This window comes from Pristiophorus japonicus, chromosome 1, assembly GCF_044704955.1.
Source record: "Pristiophorus japonicus isolate sPriJap1 chromosome 1, sPriJap1.hap1, whole genome shotgun sequence".
Lineage (NCBI taxonomy): Eukaryota > Metazoa > Chordata > Chondrichthyes > Pristiophoridae > Pristiophorus > Pristiophorus japonicus.
The window spans coordinates 350039041-350063485 of NC_091977.1; the positions used below are offsets into that span (position 1 = coordinate 350039041).

General features: G+C 46.1%; 1 protein-coding gene across 1 annotated transcript in view; it reads left to right on the forward strand.

The window, feature by feature from the left end:
- Window positions 1-24445, forward strand: part of amph (amphiphysin) — a 541139-nt gene that overhangs the window by 506091 nt on the left and 10603 nt on the right. The window contains exons 20-22 of the mRNA XM_070890365.1: window positions 2424-2492; window positions 4619-4684; window positions 23974-24261. Coding sequence (XP_070746466.1) covers window positions 2424-2492; window positions 4619-4684; window positions 23974-24261 — 423 coding nt within the window. The remainder of the gene's footprint in view (window positions 1-2423; window positions 2493-4618; window positions 4685-23973; window positions 24262-24445) is intronic.

Consider the following 24445-nt stretch of genomic DNA (forward strand, 5'->3'; position numbering starts at 1 on the left):
ACCACACGCAGCATTCAAGATGCGATCTGATCAGAGTCCTGTACCGTTTCATTATTGCCTCATCTGACTTCTATTCTACAGTTCTGGCTATTTAAATGCTGACTTAAAATCTCAAATCTCACTATGAAATTAAAGATCTACAGTGATGATAGCACAACCGATGAGCAATCTGATTCTCCCTGCTTGGATTGGGGGAGAATTAAAAAAGAAATTCATTCTTGGGATTATGGGCATCGAGGATTTTGACCCATCGACGATGAAGGAACAGCAATATATGTCCAAATCGGGATGGTGTGTGACTTGGAGAGGAACCTGGTGGCATTCCCAAGCACCTGTTGCCTTTGTTCTTCTAGGTGATAGAGGTAGCGGGTTTGGAAGGTGCTGCCAAAGAAGCCTTGACACGGATTAATCAGGGAGAGTCAGCATGAATTTGTTAAGGGAGGGTCGTGTCTGACTAACTTGATTGAATTTTTTGAGGAGGTAACCAGGAGGGTTGATAAGGGCAGTGCTTATGATGTAGTGTATATGGACTTTAGCAAAGCTTTAGATAAGGTCCCACATGGCAGACTGGTCACAAAAGTAAAAGCCCATGGGATCCAGGGCAAAGTGGCAAGTTGGATCCAGAATTGTCTCAGAGGCAGGAAGCAAAGGATAATGTTTGATGGTTGTTTCTTTGACTGGAAGGATGTTTCCGCAGGGCTCAGTGCTGGGTCCCTTGCTTTTTGTGGTCAATGATCTAGACTTGAATGAATAAAGGTGGGATGATTAAGTTTGCAGATGAAACTAAAATCGGCTGTGTGGCTGATACTGAAGAAGAAAGCTGCAGACTGCAGGAAGATATCTGTTAAGTTCAGGATAATTCCACGAGACTGTGTTGTAAGCTCAAACCATTGTGACCTTGGTCTCTTTAAATGTAACTCCAAAGTGAGGCAGCAGCATGGTGGTCTGCCTTTGATACCTGCTTGCTCCAGAGTGCACAGATGACCCATAGGTCTCCCACAGGTGTGCCCCCTAGTGGCAAGTCTTACACATAGGTGAGGTTTGCATACATAACAATATCAATCAACTGGTCAGGTGGGCAGAACAGTAGCAAATGGAATTTAATCTGGAGAAGTGTGAGGTAATGCATTTGGAGAGGGCTAATAAGGAAAGGGTATACACATTAAATGGTAGGACACTGAGAAGCGTAGAGGAACAAAGGGAGTGCCTGTCCACAGATCGCTGAAGGTAGCAGTCCAGGTAGATAAGGTAGTTAAGAAGGCATACGGAATGCTTGCCTTTATTAGCCGAGGCATAGAATATAAGAGCAGGGGGTTATACTTGAACTGTATAAAACACTGGTTAGTCCACAGCTGGAGTACTGCATGCAGTTTTGGTCACCACATTACAGTAAGGACTTGATTGCACTGGAGAGGGTAAAGAGGAAATTTATGAGGGAGTTGCTGGGAGTGGAGAATCTTAGCTATGAAGACAGATTGGATAGGCTGGGTTTGTTTTCCTTGGAACAGAGGAGACTGAGTGGAGACCTCATTGAGGTGTATAAAATTATGAGGGCCTAGATATAGTGGATAGAAAGGGCCTACTTCCCTTAGCAGAGGCATCAACAACCAAGGGGCACAAATTTAAAGTAATTGGTCGAAGGTTTAGACGGGATTTGAGGGGAAATTTCTTCATGCAGAGGGTTGTGAGGGTCTGGAGCTCACTGCCTGACAGGGTGGTAGAGGCAGAAACCCTCATCACATTTAAAAAGTACTTGGATGTGCACTTGAAGTGCCGTAACATTCAGGGTTACGTACCTAGAGCTGGAAAGTGGGATTAGACTGGATAGCCTCTTGTTGGCCGGTACGGATACTATGGGCCGAAATGGCCCCTTTCTGTGCTGTAAACCTCTATGATTCTATGATTCTATGTATTATGAAGAACAGGTTGTCACTGCCTCATTCTTTGAGTGCCCTATTTTTAAATCACCTTTGTGATCATTTCAAATCACGCAATGTATTTCTTTACACTGCTATAGTTTGCAAAAGCAAGCTATATTGGAGAGTTCTGATCAAATAGTGATTGATAATTTCTACTAGTCAATGAGATGATAATGAGAAAGTGCAGATTTGGGGTAATCACAAAAAGAATTAAAGTGGAAGTTGGTAAAAAATTCCTTTACACAGAAGGCGGTTTGAATCGGGAATTCTCTGCCACAAACTATTGCAAAAGAAGAGTCCATAAATTATTTTAACAGGGAATCAGATAGATATTTAAAAAAGAGAAATAGTAAGGGATATCGGGTGCGAACAGGAGAGTGGGATTAGGTTCATGGAGAGAAGCACCAGTGTAGACTTGATGAGCAAATGACCTGTTTCTGTACTGTAGCATTCTATGATTTTCTGTTTAGATGAAATAAATCCCCTGTTTTCATTCCCATAAAGGAGATTAAGGAGTTTAAGGAGCCTGAGGTGCAGGAGCCAGCTGTAAACACTGAGACTGAGAACACTGAGGTATGTAAATGTTGCCTCAGGGCCAGGTTAAATTTATCTTACGTCATTTGCTCATTATAGTTAAATAGTTGTCATCAGCACTCAGCCCTATTTACCCCGTCCATCCTAAAACAGTTTCCTGCATGGAAGTGATGCATGCTTCAGTATTGCAGCTGGTTATGCTTTGAGATCAGCAGAGATTGCACCTCGAACATGTTCTGTGCTATCTGTATTTTGCAATTCCAAAATGAGTGTTCCAGTTACAACCTACAAGCCATGATTCTGGGACAGAAAATCCTGTAGGGCCCACTGAGTTCGGGAGATGGGCTTCCAGCATGGAAAATCCTACAGATCCTGAATTCCTGATGTGGGCTCCCAGCAGGTGAAGCTCCATGCTGGAGGGGAAAATTCATAATGTATCTTACAGAAAAAATGCTAACTCAAAGGCCTGGAGATTTCCTAGAAAGTACTGGCATAACTGTGGTGTAAGAATGGAGATTTTACACAAGTCTTACACCAAAATACCGCTGTGCGCAAATTTTCTCGATCATTTTTGAGTTGCATTCACAGAAACCCCACTTAGCTTATTGACATATTTTCACTCCTCCCCCATGTAAAAGGCCAGAGAACGCAGGTTTCCAGTATTCACAACTGCTGTAACTTTACACCCAAAGTTTTAGGCTCGTTAGGATCTTGAAGGAACTATTTCTGGTGCTTTATAGCGATTTCTTTTAAATTTCTCCTTACTGAGAGCTGCACTGTATCTTCTATGTCTTTGAATCTGTAACATTAAAAAGAAAAAAGCTACCACAATTGTATTTTCTTAAGCATGTTTGTACTTATATCTGCTTGTTTTATCCTGTTGTTTACATTCTGGCATATACTGATGAAATTCTCAGGAAATTATGATGTAAATTGACGTTGGCAAGATTGGGGTAGAAACTGGCATAAGTCATAACGAGGAAGCTCCAGCCCACGGTCTTTACAATGCATTAGTATGGGCCAGCCCACACTGCGATATGTGTGCGCACTAGGTCTGTGCAGCAGAGCAGGTCTCCATTCGTCCTAGTTAACCCTTGCCACTGTATAAAGGCCGAGCTCTTTCAAGCCTATATGGTGGCTGAAGTGCAACAGTGACCACACATTAAAAAAATCCATGCAAAGGCATCATCCACCCCTGGAGTTCATGACTGGAATATCAGGTCCTTCATTGAAACATCTGCAAACTCATTCCTTTTGGTATGGAAGCAAGTCATCCTCGTTCGAGGGACCGCCTTTGATGAGGACATGTATACTTATCACATCTGCATAAGAATATATTTTCATTGTAATAGCTTTAATCCTGAGCTGATGAAGTACTGACAGTTTACAAAATGATACATTGTCAGTCTTTCAATTTTAGTTTTTTAAATTACAGAAATATAAAATGGAACCAAACATAAATGATTTTTTCACATAAAATACATTTCTTAATTACTTCTCAATCTTAATCCCAAACAATGGGTCATGTTATGGGGCACTGTTACAAATATGATATTTAATGAAAACTATTTCAGCCCTGCTGGTTCAGTATTTTATTCATTAACTTTTAACTGATGTTACTGTAAGTGCTATAGAGCAACATCCTTCCATTTCTGATTATTGGATGCATATTTTGGTTGATTGGATTTGTCCAAGAAGTAGAAAGATATCAAAGAACAAAGCTGTTTCCACTTCAATATTATTGTGCTTGCAATGGCTCAGATATGGGCCTCCACACATAGATCAGAGCTCCCCAAATGGCTCAGTGAGTTTATTTGGTGTGGACAGAAATATAGCCTTTTGGACTTTATTTTAAAAATTCCTCACCACACTATATCCTGGAGCCCATCACTGCCAGTCCACCTCCACAGTTATATGTGCAGTGCAATACAGATATCGTGCTGCAGCACATTCAAAAAATGCAGCAGAACATAGAACGAATGGACCCAGTGAAAAGTTAAATAAAATTCCTCCAACAGTTAAGTGCCAAGGCACTGTAATCCAGCTTGCTGTAAGAATGATATCCAACCAGAGCATACCACATCAATCCCCTTCATCCAATCTAACATATGGAACAACTCGAGTACCATGAAGACGTGCTTTCAAATCTGATTTTTATCTTACAGAATGTGACGCCTGAGCCGGTGACTGAACAAGACAAAGCATTTTCTGAAGATTTGGAAACCTCTCAGGTACAAACCCAAGCTCTAATCCTGATTCCTTTAGTGCATCCGTGATCTTTACAGATGAGCCATATTCAGCATTATAGGCACAGTTATACAATGGAAATCAAGAAATAAAGATCCAGTTTATTACAGTTCTTTCTAAAAGGTCATAGTCACCATATAGATTAGGATAAAAAGGCAGTTACGTTACTTCCAATTGCAATGATCCAACAATAGTGCAATTCTTCCTGGCGTGACAGTTCTTGTGTTATTTCTCATTGCTTTTCACACTGTATAAAATTAACCAATCCATTCAGAATCAGGTCATGTGACAAGTGTTGAAGCTGATAATTACACTGGAAATATGATGAAAGTCAGTGTCCCAGATTCGAACTCCAGGTCAGATGTTTAGGAAGGAAACTGGGATGCAACATTAACTGTATTTGTTATTACAAGCGCAACTTACACTAGCATATGTGTTCGTTTACCTCAGTTGATAGCACTCTCGCTTCTGAATTGGGATGGGTATGCGTTCAATCCCCTACTCCAGGACTTGAGAATACAATCTCAGCTGACACTTCAGTGCAGCACTGATAGAGAGCTATGTATTGTCGGAGGTGCCACTTTTCAGATAAGACGTTAAACTAGGCTTCCATATTCCTATTCAGGCAAACGTAAAAGATCCTATAGCACTATTTGAAGAATCTAATTCTTCCCTCAACCACCAACAACATATTATCTGGTCATTCAACTCATTGTTGCTTCTGAACCACTGCTATGCACAGATTAGCTGTTCTATTTGTCTACATAACAACAGTGACGACACTTCACAAGTACATAATTGACTGTTAAGTACTTTAGGACACTGAGGACATGATAAGTTGCTATAGAAATGCAGGTTATTTCCTACCTACATTGGCTCCGGAACACCTTGATTTTAACATGTTCAGATCTCTCCATGATCTCGCCCCTCCTTTTCTTTGTAACCTCCATCGGCCCTACAATCTTCCAAGAACTCTGCATTCCTTCAACTCTTGTTCATCCTCCACTTCCTTCATCCCATCATTGGTGGTCATGTCTTCAGCTGTCTAGGACATAAACTTTGGAATTCCTTGTCCAGATCTCTCCGCCTTTCCATCTCCTTTAGGACCCTCCTTAAAACCTACCTCTTTGTTCAAGCTTTTGGTCACCTGGTCTAATGTTTTCTTCTTTGGCATGGTGTCAGTTTTGCATGGTGTCTGATTATGCTCCTGTGAAGTTCATTGGGATGTTTTCCTATGTTAAAGGCACTATATAAATGCAAATTGTTTCTAGCCCGTGACCCAAGAATAGAAATTGTCAGGGCCGAAAATTCAAGGTGTAAGTACTAGGATCACACCCATCTGGAACTTCCACCGCTGACACTAGCGTACTTTCCAGGGTCACACCCACCTGGAACTTCCACCGCTGACACGAGCGTACTTTCCAGGGTCACACCCACCTGGAACTTCCACCGCTGACACGAGCGTACTTTCCAGGGTCACACCCACCTGGAACTTCCACCGCTGACACGAGCGTACTTTCCAGGGTCACACCCACCTGGAACTTCCACCGCTGACACGAGCGTACTTTCCAGGGTCAAAGGGAGGTTCTCTACTTGCATGGTACCAGCTTGCACCCGCACTCCCGGAGCATATCTGGGACATGCACCTGCTCCCAAAGCCACAAGTTGCGTCAAAGTGTGCTTGGTTCCAGTGGGTGGGCCTACATTTTAAGTGCTCATTGCTTCTTCATGTAGGTAGGAAATAACTTACATTTCTATAGGATCTTATCGTGTCCTCAGGATGTCCCAAAGTATTTAACAGTCAGTGATGTACTTGTGAAGTGTTGACACTGTTGTTATGTAGGGCTCAGGCCAGGAGCCTGTCCTGGACCCTCAGGACGGTGGAGAACTGTACTCTAGTTAGTGTTTGGCACACCTACCAGCTGCACCACTACTAATGATACATTGGGTGCTTCCCAGGGTTGGAGTTACAGGAATTCCCAGGACAGAATCTCTGTCACTGAAAATAAGGAAATGTCAGACATGTTGAATAATTACTTTACATCAGTATTTACAGTGGAGGAAGAGGATAGCGTGCCGGACATCCCAAGGAAACTAATATTGAATCAGGGACGGGGACTCACCAAAATTAGACTAAGTAAAATAACAGTAATGAAGAAAATAATGGCACTAAAGAGTAACAAATTCCCAGGACCAGGAAGTAGATGCCCTAACTATAATCTTCCAAAGTTCCCTCGATTTGGGACCTATTCCTTTAGATTGAAAGATTACACTGTTGTTGGGAAATTACTAGAGTCTATAATTAAGGATAGTGTGACTGAACACCTTGAACATTTTCAACGATCAGAGAGTCAACATGAATATTTAAAGGGTAGATCATGCCCGATGAACTTGATTGAATTTTTTGAAGAGGTGACTAAAGTAGTGGACAGGGGAATGTCTATGGATGTTATTTATATAGACTTCCAGAAGGCATTTGATAAAGTCCCTCATAAGAGACTGCTAGCTAAAGTTGAAGCCCATGGAATTGAAGACAAATTATTGATCTGGTTAGGAGATTGGCTGAGCGGTAGGAGACGGTGAGTAGGGATATTGGGCAGGTACTCTAATTGGCAGGATTGGACTCCAAGGATTAAATCACGAGGAGAGAGTACATAAACTTGTGGTGTCCCACAAGGATCTGTTTTGGGGCCTCAACTATTCACCATGTTTATTAACGACTTAGATGATGGGATAGATCGCCACATATCCAAATTTGCCAATGATACAAAGATAAGCGGCAGTGCAGGCAGTGTAGATGGAAGCATAAAATTACAAAGAGATATTTATAGTTTAAGTGAATGGTCAAACCTGTGGCAAATGGATTTCAATGTAGGTAAATGTGAGGTCATCCATTTTAGACCTAAGAAGCTTAGATCAGGGTACCTCCTAAATCGTGAAAAGCTAAAAACAGTGGAGGTCCAAAGAGACTTGGGCGTCCAGGTACATAGATCATTAAAATGTCATGGACAGGTATAGAAAATAATCAAAACGGCTAATGGAATGCTGGCCTTTATATCTAGAGGATTAGAATACAAGGTGGTAGAAGTTATGCTGCAGCTATACAAAGCCCTAGTTAGACCATACCTGGAGTACTATGAGAGGCACTGGGCACCACAGCTAAGGAAGGATATAATGGCCTTGGAGGGAGTGCAATGTAGATTTACCAGAATGATACCTGGAATGATAGTTAAATCACAAGGAGAGATTACACAAACTAGGGTTGTATTCCCTGGAATTTAAAAGGTTAAGGGGTCATTTGATCGAAGTTTTTAAAATGTAAAGGGGAACTGATAGAGATAAACTATTTCTGCTGGCTGGCGATTCAAGAACTAGGGTGCATAGTCTAAAAATTAGAACCAGACCTTTCAGGTGTGAAGTTAGGAAACGCTTCTCCATGCAAAGGGTGGTCGAAGTTTGGAACTCTCTTCTGCAACCAACAATAGACGATAGGTAGATTGTTAATTTTAAATCTGAGATTGCTAGATTTTTGTTAATCAAAGGTATTGAGGGTTATGGTGCAAAGGTGGGTATATGGAGTTAGGTCACCGATCAGCCATGATCTCATTCAATGGCGGAACAGGCTTGAACGGCTAAATGGCCGACTCCTGTTCCTATGTTCCTGACCCCAGCACATCCCCCTCCTATGCTGCCAGACCTAAAAGGGGCGGGCCGAGGCTCTTGCCCTTGCAATGCCATGCAGAATCCCTGGCATTAAGTTAGGGCAAATCTGAGTGGCAGCGTAACTGCCATCACTTTGTAAAACTCCCACCAGAGTGCACTGGAAGGGAAAAGGACCTCTGGCCACCTCCTCTTTATTTTGTAAGGCAACACACGCTTTGCTGCTTCTGCACAATACAATCTCAACCCAATTGGGAGCTGTGTTTGAACAGATGAAGACCATGTTCTTGCTAATTCATTGATTTATGTTTGTGTGTGTTGGGATGGAACAGGTTTTGGAACTTGGCCCAAGTTTCATCTGACAGAATAATAGGTTGTGTATAAAGAGTTTGCATTTATTCTTCAGGAGGCCCCATCATCACTCTGCATATATGAATTGTTTTAAGGTGAATTCACTGTTGTTATGTAGCAAAGACCAAACCATTCTGCACACAACACATCCCAAAAACGCTAATGAGATAAAAACAGAAAATGCTGGAAATACACAGCAGGTCAGGCAGCATCTGTGGAGAAAGAAACAGAGTTAACGTTTCAGGTCGATGACCTTTCGTCAAAACTGGAAAATGTTACAGATGTAACAGGTTTTAAGCAAGTACAGAGGCAGGGAAAGGGGGATGGGAGGAAAGATCCAAAGGGAAGGTCTGTTACAGGACGCCTTTATTTGCAATAGAAAAATGCTCTGATTGGCTCTCCTTGATCACATAACCTGATTGCTGATTGGTCCCCTTGGAGGATAAGACACATCCAACAGTTTCACTGCAAAGTGTAATTAGAACCGCCCTGCCTACCTAATCTATGACTTTGCAAAGTGTAATTCCAGCCGTTCTAACTGCCGACTCCAGACAGGAGCGAGCTCACTCTCACAGGTTAAGACCGCCCCGGCCCTCAACCCCCACCCAAGTTTCTGCCCACCAACCAAAGTTCATGCACCATCCCAGCCCAAGTATCTCTCTCTCCTTCTCTCTCCTTTTCTCTCTCTCTCTCTCTCTCCCCCTCTCCCCACAGTCTCTCTCTCTTCCCCCCGCCGTCTCTCTCTCACTCCCCTCCAGTCTGTCTTTCACTCTCCCCGTCTCTCTCTCTCTCTCCCCAGTCTCTCTCCCACTCTGCCCCCCCAGTCTCTCTCTCTTCCCTCAGTCTCTCTCTCTCCCCACCCCCAGTCTCTCACTCTCCCCACAGTCTCTCTCACTCACTCTCCCCCCAGATTCTCTTTCACTCTCCCCACAATCTCTCTCTTCCCCCCAGTCTCTCTTTCACTCTCCCCACAGTCTCTCTCTTCCCCCTGTTAAGTATCGAATAACTCCACGAGGCTAAGTACGGTGAGCTAGTTCAGCCATGACCTTACTCCAGTTTATTTATTCTCAAAATAAGGATTCAACATGGCTGCCAACGTTATATACACGGCTTGCACGTATCTGTCGGTGACCATTAGGACTCCGACAGTCGCGCCCTCCGGTGGCAGGTAAAACCCAGTTAACATACATAACATCATTCCCCCCAAAGTCCTTGGTACAGGTTGTATTTACAAGTTGAGACGGTCCGGGGCCTTCCGCTCCCTGGTTGATCTTCTCAGCTCGAACCCAAGCTTGGCTGAGTTAGTAGGACTATTGCTGCATTACGGAGCAGTCGGTCTGACAGGACTGTCGGGGATGGTACGTTCGTCTTCGTGAATGACACAAGGGTCAACTGATGGTTGGATGTGTGTTGGTTGGTCGATGATGATGTCCTCTTCAGCTTGTTCTGTGTTGTTTCTGAATCGCAGTTTGGTTTGGTCGATGTGCCTCTTGCACATTTGGCCATTTAACAGTTTGACTACAAACATCGGTTCCTCTCCTTGGCCAAAACCTTGCTAACAACCCACTTTGGACAATGACCATAATTCAGGACAAACGCAGGGTCATGAACAGCAATGTCACATGATACGGCCATGCGATCGTGATACCATTGCTGCCGTTGCCTTCTCGTTTCGACATGATCATTGAGATCCGGGTGTACAAGGGAGAGCCTGGTTTTGAGGCCTCTCTTCATTAACAGCTCGGCAGGAGGGACCCTGGTGAGCGAGTGAGGTCGCGTCCGGTAACTGAGCAGAATGCGGGACAAGCGGGTCTGCAGGGAGCCGTGAGTCATGCGTTTCAATCCTGCCATCCCGGGAATCAGTCTGGTCAACCTTCACTGCACTCCCTCAATCACAAGAATGTCCTTTCTCAGATTAGGAGACCAAAACTGAACACAATATTCCAGGTGAGGCCTCACCAAGGCCCTGTACAACTGCAATAAGACCTCCCTGCTCCTATTCTCAAATCCGCTAGCTATGAAGGCCAACATGCCATTTGCCTTCTTCACTGCCAGCTGTACCTGCATGCCAACTTTCAATGATTGATGTACCATGACACCCAGGTCTCGTTGCACCTCCCCTTTTCCTAATCTGCCGCCATTCAGATAATATTCTGCCTTCCTGTTTTTGCAACCAAAGTGGATAACCTCACATTTATCCACATTATACTGCATCTGCCATGCATTTGGCCACTCACCTAACCTGTCCAAGTCACCCTGCAGCCTCTTAGCATCCTCCTCACAGCTCACACCAACACCCAGCTTAGTGTCATCTGCAAACTTGGAGATATTACACTCAATTCCTTCATCTAAATCATTGATGTATATTGTAAATAGCTGAGGTCCCAGCACTGAACCCTGCGACACCCCACTAGTCACTGCCTGCCATTCTGAAAAGGACCCGTTTATTCCGACTCTCTGCTTCCTGTCTGCCAACCCCCAGTTCTCTATCCACATCAATACATTACCCCCAATACTATGTGCTTTAATTTTGCACACCAATCTCTTGTGTGGGACCTTGTCAAAAGCTTTTTGAAAGTCCAAATACACCACATCCATTGGTTCTCCCTTGTCCACTCTACTAGTTAGATCCTTAAAAAATTCTAGAAGATTTGTCAAGCATGATTTCCCTTTCATAAATCCATGCTGATTTGGACTGATCCTGTCACTGCTTTCCAAATGCGCTGCTATTTCATCTTTAATAATCGATTCCAACATTTTCCCCACTAATGATGTCAGGCTAACCGGTCTATAATTCCCCGTTTTCTTTCTCCTTCCTTTCTTAAAAAGTGATGTTACATTAGATTCCCTCCAGTCCATAGGAACAGATCCAGAATCGATAGATTCTGGAAAATGATCACCAATACATCCACTATTTCTAGAGCCACTTCCTTAAGTATTCTTGGATGCAGACTATCAGGCCCTGGGGATTTATCGGCCTTCAATCCCATCAATTTCCCAAGCACAATTTCCTGACTAATAAGTATTTCCTTCAGTTCTTCCTTCTCACTAGACCTTCAGTCCCCTAGTATATCCGGAAGGTTATTTATGTCTTCCTTCGTGAAGACAGAACCAAAGTATTTGTTCAATTGGTCTGCCATTTCTTTGTTCCCCATTTTAAATTCACCTGATTCTGACTGCAAGGGACCTACGTTTGTCTTCACTAATCTTTTTTTCTTCACATATCTATAGAAACTTTTGCAGTCAGTTTTTATGTTCCCAGCAAGCTTCCTCTCATACTCTATTTTCCCCCTCCTAATTAAACCCTTTGTCCTCCCCTGCTGAATTCTAAATTTCTCCTAGTCCTCAAGTTTGCTGCTTTTTCTGGCCAATTTATATACCTCTTCCTTGGATTTAACACTATCCTTAATTTCCCTTGTTAGCCATGGTTGAGCCACCTTCCCCGTTTTATTTTTACTCCAGACAGGGATGTACAATTGTTGAAGTTCATCCATGTAATCTTTAAATGTTTGCCATTGCCTATCCACCATCAACCCTTTAAGTATCATTTGCCAGTCTATTCTAGCCAATTTACGTCTCATACCATCGAAGTTACCTTTCCTTAAGTTCAGGACCCTAGTCTCTGAATTAACTGTGTCACTCTCCATCTTAATAAAGAATTCTACCATATTATGGTCACTCTTCCCCAAGGGGCCTCGCACAACAAGATTGCTAATTAGTCCTTTCTCATTACACATCATCCAGTCTAGGATGGCCAGCTCTCTAGTTGGTTCCTTGACATATTGGTCTCGAAAACCATCCCAAATATACACTCCAGGAAATCCTCCTCCACCAGTTTGGTTAGCCCAATCTATATGTAGATTAAAGTCGCCCATGATAACTGCTGTACCTTTATTGCATGCATCACTAATTTCTTGTTTGATGCTGTCCCCAACCTCACTACTACTGTTTGGTGGTCTGTACACAACTCCCACTCGCGTTTTTTGCCCTTTGGTATTCCGCAGCTCTACCGATACAGATTTCACATCACCCAAGCTAATGTCCTTCCTTACTGTTGCGTTAATCTCCTCTTTAACCAGCAACGCTACCCCACCTCCTTTTCCTTTCTATCTATCCTTCCTGAATATTGAATAACCCTGGATGTTGAGTTCCCAGCCTTGGTCACCCTGGAGTCATGTCTCCGTAATGCCAATTATATCATATCCGTTAATTGCTGCCTGCACAGTTAATTCGTCCACCTTATTACAAATACTCCTCGCATTGAGACACAGAGCCTTCAGGCTTGTCTTTTTAACATACTTTGCCCCTTTAGAATTTTGCTGTAATGTGGCCCTTTTTGTTTTTGCCTTGGGTTTCTCTGCCCTCCACTTTTACTTTTCTTCTTTCTATCTTTTGCTTCTGCCCCCATTCTACTTCCCTCTGTCTCCCTGCATTAGTTTATCCCTTCCCCAACAGCACTAGCAAACACTCCCCCTAGGCCATTGGTTCCGGTCCTGCCCAGGTGCAGACCGTTCGGTTTGTACTGGTCCCACCTCCCCCAGAACCGGTTGCAATGTCCCAGGAATTTGAATCCCTCACTCCTGCACCACTCTTCAAGCCACGTATTCATCTTATCTATCCTGCAATTCCTACTCTGACTAGCACATGGCACTCATAGCAATCCTGAGATTACTACCTTTGAGGTCCTCCTTTTTAATTTAACACCTAGCTCCCTAAATTCAGCTTGTAGGACCTCATCCTGTTTTTTACCTATATCGTTGGTACCTATATGCAGCACGACAATTGGCTGTTCACCCTCCCTCTCCAAAATGTTCTGCAGGCGCTCCGAGACATCCTTGACCCTTGCATCAGGGAGGCAACATACCATCCTGGAGTCTCAATTGCGGCCGCAGAAACGTCTATATATTTGCCTTACGAGTAGGCCCTGCCATGTGCACCTCTGCCTGCCGACGATATTATTTTATGCACAGTACTTGCCGGTGAGTTTTGATGCTGGAAAGATATCTGTTTCGAGTTTTCGTCCATGGACATGCATGCCTGGGCGATCGTCATGGCCCTGCTCAGGTCTAGAGATTCAGCAGCCAGCAGCTTTCGAAGGATAACCTTGTGGCCAGTGCCCAACACGAAAAAGTCCCACAGCATTTCCTGCAATGCAGCTCTGATGCTGCATGGCCCAGCGAGATGTCTCAGGTCGGCGACAAATTCCACCACGTCCTGGCCCTCGGAGCGATTGTGCGTATAGAAACGATACCTCGCCATGATGATGCTCTCCTTCAGTTTAAAGTGGTTCTGAACCAGCGTACACAATTCATCGTAAGTCTTATCCGTTGTTCGAGTCGGTGAGAGTAGATTCTTGATAAGGCCATAAATCTTTGACCCACAAATGGTGAGGAGAAACGTCCTGTGCTTAATTGCATTATCGGTTCCTTCCAATCCGTTGGCTACAAAGTACTGGTCGAGGCGATCAGTGAAATCCTCCCAGTCTTCCCCTTCCACGAATCTCTCCAAAATTCCAACAGACATGGTTGGGTGAAAGTTTGTATTTTTAACTCATCGCCAGTTGTTAAGTATCGAATAACTCCACGAGGCTAAGTACGGTGAGCTAGTTCAGGCCTTACTCCAGTTTATTTATTCTCAAAGTGAGGATTCAACATGGCTGCCAACATTATATGCATGGCCTGCACGTGTCTGTCAGTGACCATTAGGACTCCGACAGTCACGGCCTCCGGTGGCAGGTGAAACTCTGTTAACATACATAACACCCCTCCGCCCAGTCTCTCTTTCACTCTCCCCCCAGTCTCTCTTTCACTCTCCCCCCAGTCTCACTCTCACTCTCCCCACAGTCTCTCTTTCACTCTCCCCCCAGTCTCTCTTTCACTCTCCTCCCAGTCTCTCTCTCACTCTCCCCACAGTCTCTCTTTCATTCTCCCCCCCTCCCCCCACCCCAGACTCATCTCTCTCCCCCTCCTCCAGTGTCTCTCCTAACCCGAGAGGGTGAGCCCTGTCTCTTCTCTGAAAGCAGTACTGTTAGCACTGTGAGCTCAGGAATCTGCCTGTCACAATGGTTGGATTAAATTATACATTGCAAAGACCTTGATTACTCTCTGTCAGGAAGGATCTAATTACACATTGCAGATAAACTGTTGGGTGTGTCTTGACCTCCAAGGGTCCAATCAGAAATATGGTATTGCAAATAAGCACGACCATTTTTTGGACAGCAGGTGCTTATTCTGCTACTCCTATTTACACCTCTTCTCAATCGATCTTTTGTATCTTTACTTGTTCCATTACCACTCTCTTTTGCCTTGCTCAGCTCAAGCTCAGCTAAGCCCATGTGGTAGCCGGTATGCAACTGCCACCCCACGTTAAAAGAACTCATGCACAGGCATCTTCCACTCCTCTAACATGAAGGTCGGGACCTGGAATGTCAGGACCCTCATGGACAACTCTAACAGAGACAGGCCGGAATGCCGCACCACCACATTTGCCCGGGAACTTAGACGCTTTGATATCAACATCGCCGCCCTAAGCAAGACCCGGCGGGCAGGGGAAGGCCTGCTCAAGGAACAAGGTGGAGGTTACACCTTCTTCTGGAAAGGGAAACCAGAGGCAGAACGCCGCCTCCACAGAGTCGGCTTCGCCATCAAAAACGAGCTGGGCGACTGCCTCAAAGATTCCCCCTGTGGGGTTAACGAATGCCTCATGACTCTTCGGCTCACACAGTGTCCCGGAATCAACGCGCCACAGTCATCAGTGTGTACACCCCAACACTTGATGCAACAGATGAGACCAAAGAGGGTTTTTGCTCCAACCTCGAAAAATACCTGTCCCGTATCCCTGCGGATGACAAACTGATCCTCCTCAGTGACTTCAACGCCTGGGTCGGCAAGGACACAGCCTCTGGGGAGGCGTGATTGGCAGAGGGGGGTAGGGAAAACCAACTCCAGCGGTACCCTACTCCTGACAAAATGTCGAGAACATGAACTTGTCATCACCAAAACCCTGTTCCGCCAGAGGGACAAATACAAAGCATCGTGGCAACATCCTCGCTCCAAACACTGGCACCTGCTCGACTATGTCATCTTCCGAGCCAGGGATCGCAAGGATGTGCACATCACCCGCGCCATGACAGGAGCTGACGACTGCTGGACGGATCACCGCCTAATCCAATCCATTATCGACATCAACATAATGCCAAAGCAGAGGGGGCAGCAGAAGCAGTGCCACAAAAAAGTCAATGCCGGGGCACTTAAGACCCAGCTAAGAGAGCCCTATACAGTCAGCACCTCACAGCTAACCTAGCGACCCTTGATGACCCCGAGACACAGAATGCTCACAGCGCTTGGTCTGCCCTCCAGGCCTCCATAACCAGTGCCTGCAAAGAGACGCTCAGTCACTCAAATAGGAAATATCAGGATTAGTTTGATGAGAATGATCAGGTGATCCAAGAGCTAATAGATCGCAAGCGCAGGGCATTTCTAAGCCTTAAACAACAACCCAACTCAGGAGCAGCAAAGCAGCATTACAGGCGGCTCAAGGCTGAGGTCCAACAAAAAACCCGGGACCTAAAGAATAGGTGATAGATGGAGAAAGCACAGGAGATACAGCAGCTGGTCGACAGCCATGATGTGCGAGGATTCTTCATCGCAGTCAAGACCACCTATGGTCCAAACACCCAAGGCCCCACCCCACTGCTGGCCAAGAACGGGGAAACACTCATCAAGGACACCGAGGCAGTCAGGGCCCGCTGGAAGGAACACTTTGAAGATCTCATCAATCGAGACTCTGCCTTTGACCCGAGTGTTCTCGACTCCATCCGCAGCATGCTACCCGCCACCACCTCAGTAAAACCCCAACACTGCACGAGGTAGAAAAAGGCATGAGACAGCTTAAGAACAACAAGGCTACAGGAGCAGATGAAATCCCCACTGAGGCACTGAAGTATGGTGGAGAGGCACTGTCGGCACAAATACATGACCTCATCTCTCCATCTGGAGGGAGGAGAGCATGCCAGGGGATCTCAGAGATGCAGTGATCGTGACCATCTTTAAAAAAGGGGGCAAGTCCGACTGCGGCAACTACAGGGGAATCTCCCTGTTATCAGCCACTGGTAAAGTCGTCGGGAGAGTCCTCCTCAACCGTCTTCTCCCCGTGGCTGAGGAGCTCCTCCCGGAGTCACAGTGTGGATTTCGTCCCCTATGGGGCACAACAGATATGATTTTTGGAGCGCGACAGCTGCAGGAAAAATGCAGGGAACAGCACCAGCCCTTATACATGGACTTCTTCGACCTTACAAAGGCCTCTGACACTGTCAACTGCGAGGGTCTATGGAACATCCTCCTCTGTTTCGGATGCCCCCAAAAGTTTGTCACCATCCTCCGCCTGCTCCACGATGACATGCAGGCCGTGATCCTTACCAACAGATCCACCACAGACCCAATCCACATCCGGATCAGGATCAAACAGGGCTGCGTCATTGCCCCAACCCTCTTCTCAATCTTCCTCACTGCCATGCTCCACCTCACAGTCAACAAGCTCCCTGCTGGAGTGGAACTAAACTACAGAACCAGTGGGAACCTGTTCAACCTCCATCATCTCCAGGCCAGGTCCAAGACCACCCCAACCTTTGTCGTCGAGCTACAGTATGTGGACGTGCCTGCGTCTGTGCACACACAGAGACTGAACTCCAGGACATAGTCAACGTATTTACTGAGGTGTACGAAAGCATGGGCCTTACGCTAAACATCCACCAGCCTGTCCTCGCCACACAGCATTGCTCCCCAGTCATCAAGATCCACGGCACGACCCTGGACAACGTTGACCCATACCTCGGGAGCCTCTTATCAACAAGAGCAGACATTGACGCCGAGATTCAGCACTGTCTCCAGTGCGCCAGTGCAGCTTTCTGCCGCCGAAGGAAAAGAGTGTTTGAAGACCAGGCCCTCAAAACTGCCACCAAGCTCATGGTCTACAAGGCTGTAGTAATACCCGCCCTCCTGTATGGCTCAGAGACATGGACCATGTACAGTAGACACCTCAAGTCGCTGAAGAAATACCACCAATGATGCCTCTGCAAGATCCGACAAATCCCCTGAGAGTACAGACACATCAACATTAGCGTCCTCGACCAGGCCAACATCCCCAGCATTGAAGCACTGACCACACTTGATCAACTCCGCTGGGCAGGCCACATCATTCGCAAGCCAGACATGAGACTCCCAAAGCAAGCACTCCACTCAGCACTCCTTCATGGCAAACAAGCCAAAGGTGGGCAGAGGAAAGGTTACAGGGACACCGTCAAAGCTTCCCTGAAAAAGTACAACATCCCCATTGACATCTGGCCAAAGACCGCACTAAGTGGAGGAAGTGCATCCAGGAGGGCGCTGAGCACCTCGAGTCTTATCGCTGAGAGTGTTAAGTATGGAGAAAGAGTCAGACTGAACACTGTGAGCTCAAAGTATAGTGTGACCGTAGTCATGTAGTGCAGGTCTCCAGAGTGCTTCTCCAACCTCTGAGGCCTCCTTAAATTCCTGTGCTCTCAAGGGATTATGGGATCCCTTGGGACTCCAGGGCATGAGTCCTCTGGTGGCTGTAAAGAGTAAATACAAGTTCACATATATAACAACACTCTTCCCCACCCCCCCCCTCTCCCCAAAGTCAATAGTGTAACTATTGGCAATGTGAGTCGATCTGGGGCCCTTCTTGCCCTTGTTCATCGTCTCGGTGTGAAAGCTGGTATTGTTGAATCATTTGTTGGGCCCTCGCTGGGCTGCTGTGCAGCTGGCCTTGCTTGGCTGCCTGGTGTGTTGGGTCCTGCTGGGCTGCTGTGGATGATGGGTTCTGCTTCGTGGTCAACCGTGGTGCCGGTTGCCACTGGTGTGTATGTTGGGCATCAAAAAAGGTAGGGTCCAAAGTGGGTTGCTCAGGATAGTCCGTGAATCTGAGTTTGAGTTTGTCCAAGTGTTTCCGGTGAATGAGTCCATTTGAAAGTTTGGCCCGAAACACCCTGCTCCCCTCTTTAGCCACGATAGTGCCAGGAAGCCACTTGGGACCTTGTCCATAATTCAATACAAATACAGGATCATTGATTTCAATCTCGCGTGACACATTTGCGCTATCATAGTATGCACTTTGTTGAAGCCGCCTGCTCTCTACTTGTTCATGTAGATCAGAGTGAACTAACGAGAGCCTAGTCTTAAGTGCTCTTTTCATGAGCAGTTCAGCAGATGGGATCCCAGTGAGCGAGTAGGGTCTCTTGCAGTAGCTAAGCAGGACTCAGGATAGGCGAGTCTGCAGTGAGCCTTCAGTTACCTTCTTCAAGCCTTGATTGATGGTTTGCACTGCACTCTCTGCCTGACCATTGGACGCTGGTTTAAACGGGGCAGATGTGACATGTTTGCTCCCGTTACGGGTCATGAATTCTTTGAACTCAGCACTGGTAAAACATGGCCCGTTGTCGCTCACCAGGACATCGGGTAAGCCGTGAGTGGCAAACATGGCCCGCAGGCTTTCAGTAGTGGCAGCGGATGTGCTAGCCGACATTATCTCACGTTCAATCCACTTAGAATACGCGTCTACAACCACAAGGAACATTTTACCCAAGAACGGGCCTGCATTGTCGACGTGTACCCTGGACCGCAGTTTGGAGGGCCAAGACCATAAACTTAGCGCGCCTCCCTGGGTACATTGCTTAACTGCAAGCATGTATTACATCTGTGAACGCAGGACTCTAAGTCCGCATTGATACCGGGCCACCACACGTGGGATCTGGCTATCGCTTTCATCATTACGATGTCGGGATGGGTACTGTAGAGGTCATTGATAAAGGTGTCTCTGCCCTTTTTCGCAACCACTACTCGATTGCCCCACAGAAGGCAGTCTGTTTGTATAGACATTTCATTTTTGTGCTGCTGGAACGGCTTTATCTCTTCCTGCATTTCCACTGGCACACTGGACCAGTTCCCGTGAAGCACACAGCTTTTGACTCGAGATAATAAGGGATCCTGGCTTGTCCAGGTTTTGATCTGCTGGGCAGTGACGGGTGATTACTCACTCTCAAATGCTTCCATAACCATGGCTAGATCTGCGGGCTGCGCCATTTCCACCCCCGTGGTGGGCAATGGCAGCCTACTGAGAGCATCGGCGCAGTTTCCTGTGCCTGGCCTGTGGCGGATGGCGTAGTTGTATGCGGACAACATGAGCGCCCATCTCTGGATGCGGGCCGATGCATTGGTATTTATCTCTTTACTCTCGGAAAACAGGGATATAAGTGGCTTATGGTCAGTTTCCAATTCGAATTTTAGCCCAAACAGGTATTAATGCATTTTCTTTTCCCCATGGACACATGCTAACGCTTTTTCTTAATCATGCTGTAGGCTCGCTCAGCCTTAGACAGACTCCTGGATGCATAAGCAACCGGTTGCAGTTTCCCAAAATCATTAGCTTGTTGCAGTACACACCCAACGCCATATGAAGACGCATCACATGCCAGTACCAAAAGCTGACATGGATCATACAACACAAGCAATTTGTTTGAGCATAACAATTTTCTCGCTTTTACAAAGGCATTTTCTTGGCTTTTGCCCCAAACCTATTCATCCCCTTTTCGTAGTAAAACATGCAGTGGTTCTAACAGTGTGCTAAGACCCGCTAAGAAGTTACCAAAGTAGTTCAGGAGTCCCAGAAACGACCGCAGCTCCATCACGTTCTCTGGCCTCGGTGCGTTCTCGATTGCCTCCATCTTCACGTTGGTGGGCCCGATGCCGTCTGCCACAATCCTCCTTCCCAAGAACCCCACTTCAGGCGCCAGGAAAACGCACTTCGAGCGTTTTAACCCGGGCCCCACTCGTTTGAGTCGGCTAAGAACCTCCTCCAGGTGATGTAGATGCTTGACTGTGTTCCGACCTGAGACCAAGATGTCGTCCTAGAAGACCACGGTGCGCGGGACCGACTTCAGTAAGCTTTCCATGTTTCTCTGGAATATCGCCGCCGCTGATCGGATTCCAAACGGACATCTATTATAAACAAAAAGACCTTTGTGCATGTTGATGCAGGTGAGGGCCTTCGATGATTCCTCCAGTTCCTGAGTCATGTAGGCTGAAGTCAGATCCAGCTTCGTGAACGTCTTTCCTCCCACCAGCGTTGCAAAGAGGTCGTCGGCCTTTGGTAGTGGGTATTGGACCTGCAGGGAGAAATGATTGATAGTTACTTTCTAATCGCCACAGATTCTGATGGTGCCGTCTCCCTTGAGGACTGGAACGATAGGACTGGCCCATTCGTTGAACTCGATCGGTGAAATGATGCCCTCTCTTTGCAGCCGGTCGAGCTCGATCTCTACCCTTTCTCTCATCATGTACAGTACTGCTCTCGCCTTGTGATGGATGGGTCGTGCCCCCGGAATAAGGTGGATCTGCACTTTTGCTCCTTGGAATTTCCCGATGCCTGGTTCGAACAGCGACGGAAATTTGTTTTAAGACCTGGGCACACGAAGTGTCGTCAGCGGGCCATAGCACTCGGACGTCGTCCCAGTTCCACTGTATTTTTTCCAGCCAGCTCCTGCCGAGCAGCGTGGGACCATCGCCCAGTTCCACCCTTTACAGTAACACTGCCGATTACAGGAATCAGTTCTTTTGTGTAAGTTCTTAGTTTCGTGCGAACTGGAATTAAGACTGGCCTTGACGCCTTGTTGCACCACAATCTTTCGAAAGTCTTTTTGCCCATGATAGACTGGCTCGCACCCGTGTCCAGCTCCATTGACACCGGGAGTCCATTTAGTTCAACATTCAGCATTATCGGGGGACAATTCGTGGTGAATGTACGCACCTCGTGTACCTCTGCCTCCTCGGTCTGAGGCTCTGGTTCGTCGTGATCCTCCATGGATCTGTCCTCCTCTGCAACATGGTGATTTGCTGGTTTAACAGGATTTGCAGCTCGCCTGCACATTCGTTGGAGGTCTCCCATTGTTCTACAACCCTTGCAAACGTATCTGTTGAATCGGCATGAATGGAAATGATGATCACCCCCGCAGCGCCAACAAGGTGTTAATGGCCTTGCATTCATCACCCTTGATGGTGGACTCTGAGACATCTGCGGACGTGCAGCTGCAGGTATGTGTGACCTGCCCTGTACATTACGATTCGAAAACAACATCACTTTGTTCACAGTACTGGTAGCAGCACTTGTGTGCTGAGAGATTTGTTTCGTATTGTCACTGGTGGCAATATCGGTATGGCCTTACTCAAGGTTGGGGTCTCTACAGTCAAAGGTTTGTGAAGTATGGTTTCTTGGCCAATGCCAAGTATGAAAAAGTCTCTGAGCATGTGCTCCAATTGTCCTTCAAATTCACAATGTCTTGCAAGGCATCTTAGCTCGGCGACATAACTCACCACTTCCTAGCCTTCAGACCTTTTGTAGGTGTAGAACCAGTACCTCGCCTTCAGAACGCTTTCCTTTGGGTTCAAATGCTCTCACACCAGTGTGCACAAATCTTCGTTCGATTTCTCTGTGGGTTTCGCTGGAGTGAGCAGATTCTTCATGAGGCCATACGTTGGTGCCCCACAGATGGTGAGGAGGATCGCCCTTAGTTTGACAGCGTTCTCTTCCCCATCTAGCTCGTTGGCTACGAAGTATTGGTCGAGTCGCTCCACATAAGTTTCCCAATCATCTCCCTCTGAGAATTTCTCCAGGATGCCCACTGTTCTCTGCATCTTTGGGTTCGCTATTTGTATCTCGTCGCCAGTTGTTATGTATGGAGAAAGAGTTAGACTGAACACTGTGAGCTCAAAGTAAAGTGTGACCTTAGTCTTTTATTGCAGGTCTCCAGAGTGCCTCTCCAACCTGTGTGGCTTCCTTAAATACCTGTGCTCCCAAGGGATTATGGGATCCCTTGGAACTCCAGGGGATGAGCCCTCTGGTGGCTGTACAGAGTAAATACAAGTTCACATATATAACAGACAGCATGCAGAAATCAAATGCAGGCAGCGGAAAGAGCGTGTGGCAAACCAGTCCCACCCACCTTTTCCTTCAACGACTATCTGTCCCACCTGTGACAGGGGCTGTGGCTCTTGTGTTGGACTGTTCAGCCACCTGAGAACTCATTTTTAAGAGTGGAAGCAAGTCTTCCTTGAATCCGAGGGACTGCCTATGATGATGACTTTCCCGCCTTACACCCTGTAACAGACCTTCCCTTTTGTTCTTTCCTCCCATCCCCCTTTTCCCTGCCTCTGTACTTGCTTAAAACCTGTTACATCTGTAACATTTTCCAGTTCTGATGAAAGGTCATCAACCTGAAACGTTAATTCTCTTCCTCTCTCCACAGATGCTGCCTAACCTGCTGAGTACTTCCAGCATTTTCTGTTTTTATTTCAGATTTCCAACATCTGTAGTATTTTGCTTTTGTCTCAAGGGGTTTGGAATACAAAAGGGAGGAAGTGATGCTTCAGTTGTACAGAGCCCATCTGGGGTACTGTGTTGAGTTTTGGGTATTGAACCTCAGGAAAGATATATTGGTCTTGGAGAGAGTGCAGCGCAGATTCACCAAAATCATACCGGGGTTAAAAGAATTAAATTATGAGGACATATTGCATAAACTTCCCTTGAGTTTAGATGATTGAGGAATGATCTAATCGAGATTATTAAAATAATAAAAGGATTTGATAGGGTAGATACAGCAAAATAATTTCCTCTGGTCGGGGTGTCAGGCACACTGGGAGAACTTCCTGATCTTCAAATAGTGCCATGGGATGTTTTGCATCCACCTGAGAGAGGCTCCGTTTAACATCTCATCAGAAAGATGGCACGTGGGACAGTGCAGCATTCTTTCAGTGAGATATTGAGGTGTTGGCCGAGGTTATGCGCTCAAATTTCTATAATAATTCTTGAACCCATGACCTTTATGACTCAGAAACAAGAGTACTACCACTGAGTCAAGGCTGACATTAATAATGGGGGCTGTGGATTTTTTGCAGAAGTGCATCCATCCGAATTAATTATGTACCTGGCAATCTATTCAAACCTTCACATTAAAAGGCTGTTTTTCTGAATGCAGAGTTTTGCCTGAAGTGAGCGACTTCTCTTGCAGTGTTCCCTGTGGCAGAGACTGTACACCAGAAGTAAATATCGCAAAACCAATGGCAGATTGCGCCAGTTCTCAAAAGCCCAATCTGATTTGTTTTGGATAATTGGAATAGCATAGCACGTTACCTTTGAGAGATCGCTGTACATGAGAGATATTTTAAATTTGACGTGTGTGCCTTCTGAAAAGGTTTCAGTTCCTTCAATGGTTGTTCAGCCTGCGTCCAACAATGAGGGCGAGGGTGATCAGAGCCCTGCAGAGAACGAAACTCAGGATGTGCAAGAAGCAGATCAGGTGCTGGTCACAGACGTGAAGACACCCGCAGCACCCAGTGCACCAGAGCAGACAGAGGAAATCAGCACAGCTGGCACTGGGCAACAGGTCAGTGCAGAAAGCGCCAATGTCCCACAGCAACAGAGTGCACCAGAGGCTGAAGCTGCCATCCCGCAGAGCATGCCCCCAGGGTTCATGTATAAGGTGAGATTTACTAATCGTTCTTCTACTAAAAAACAAGAATCTGTATCTTAATCAGCCTGTTTGTATAAAAGTTTTAAAATACTAAACAGCTGCAAAAGAAATTTGTTTTTCTACTGTAATAGCTTACAGCTACAGCTGATAGCTCAACTCAGTTCCTTTCATTCTGACTTTTCTGCCCTCTCTT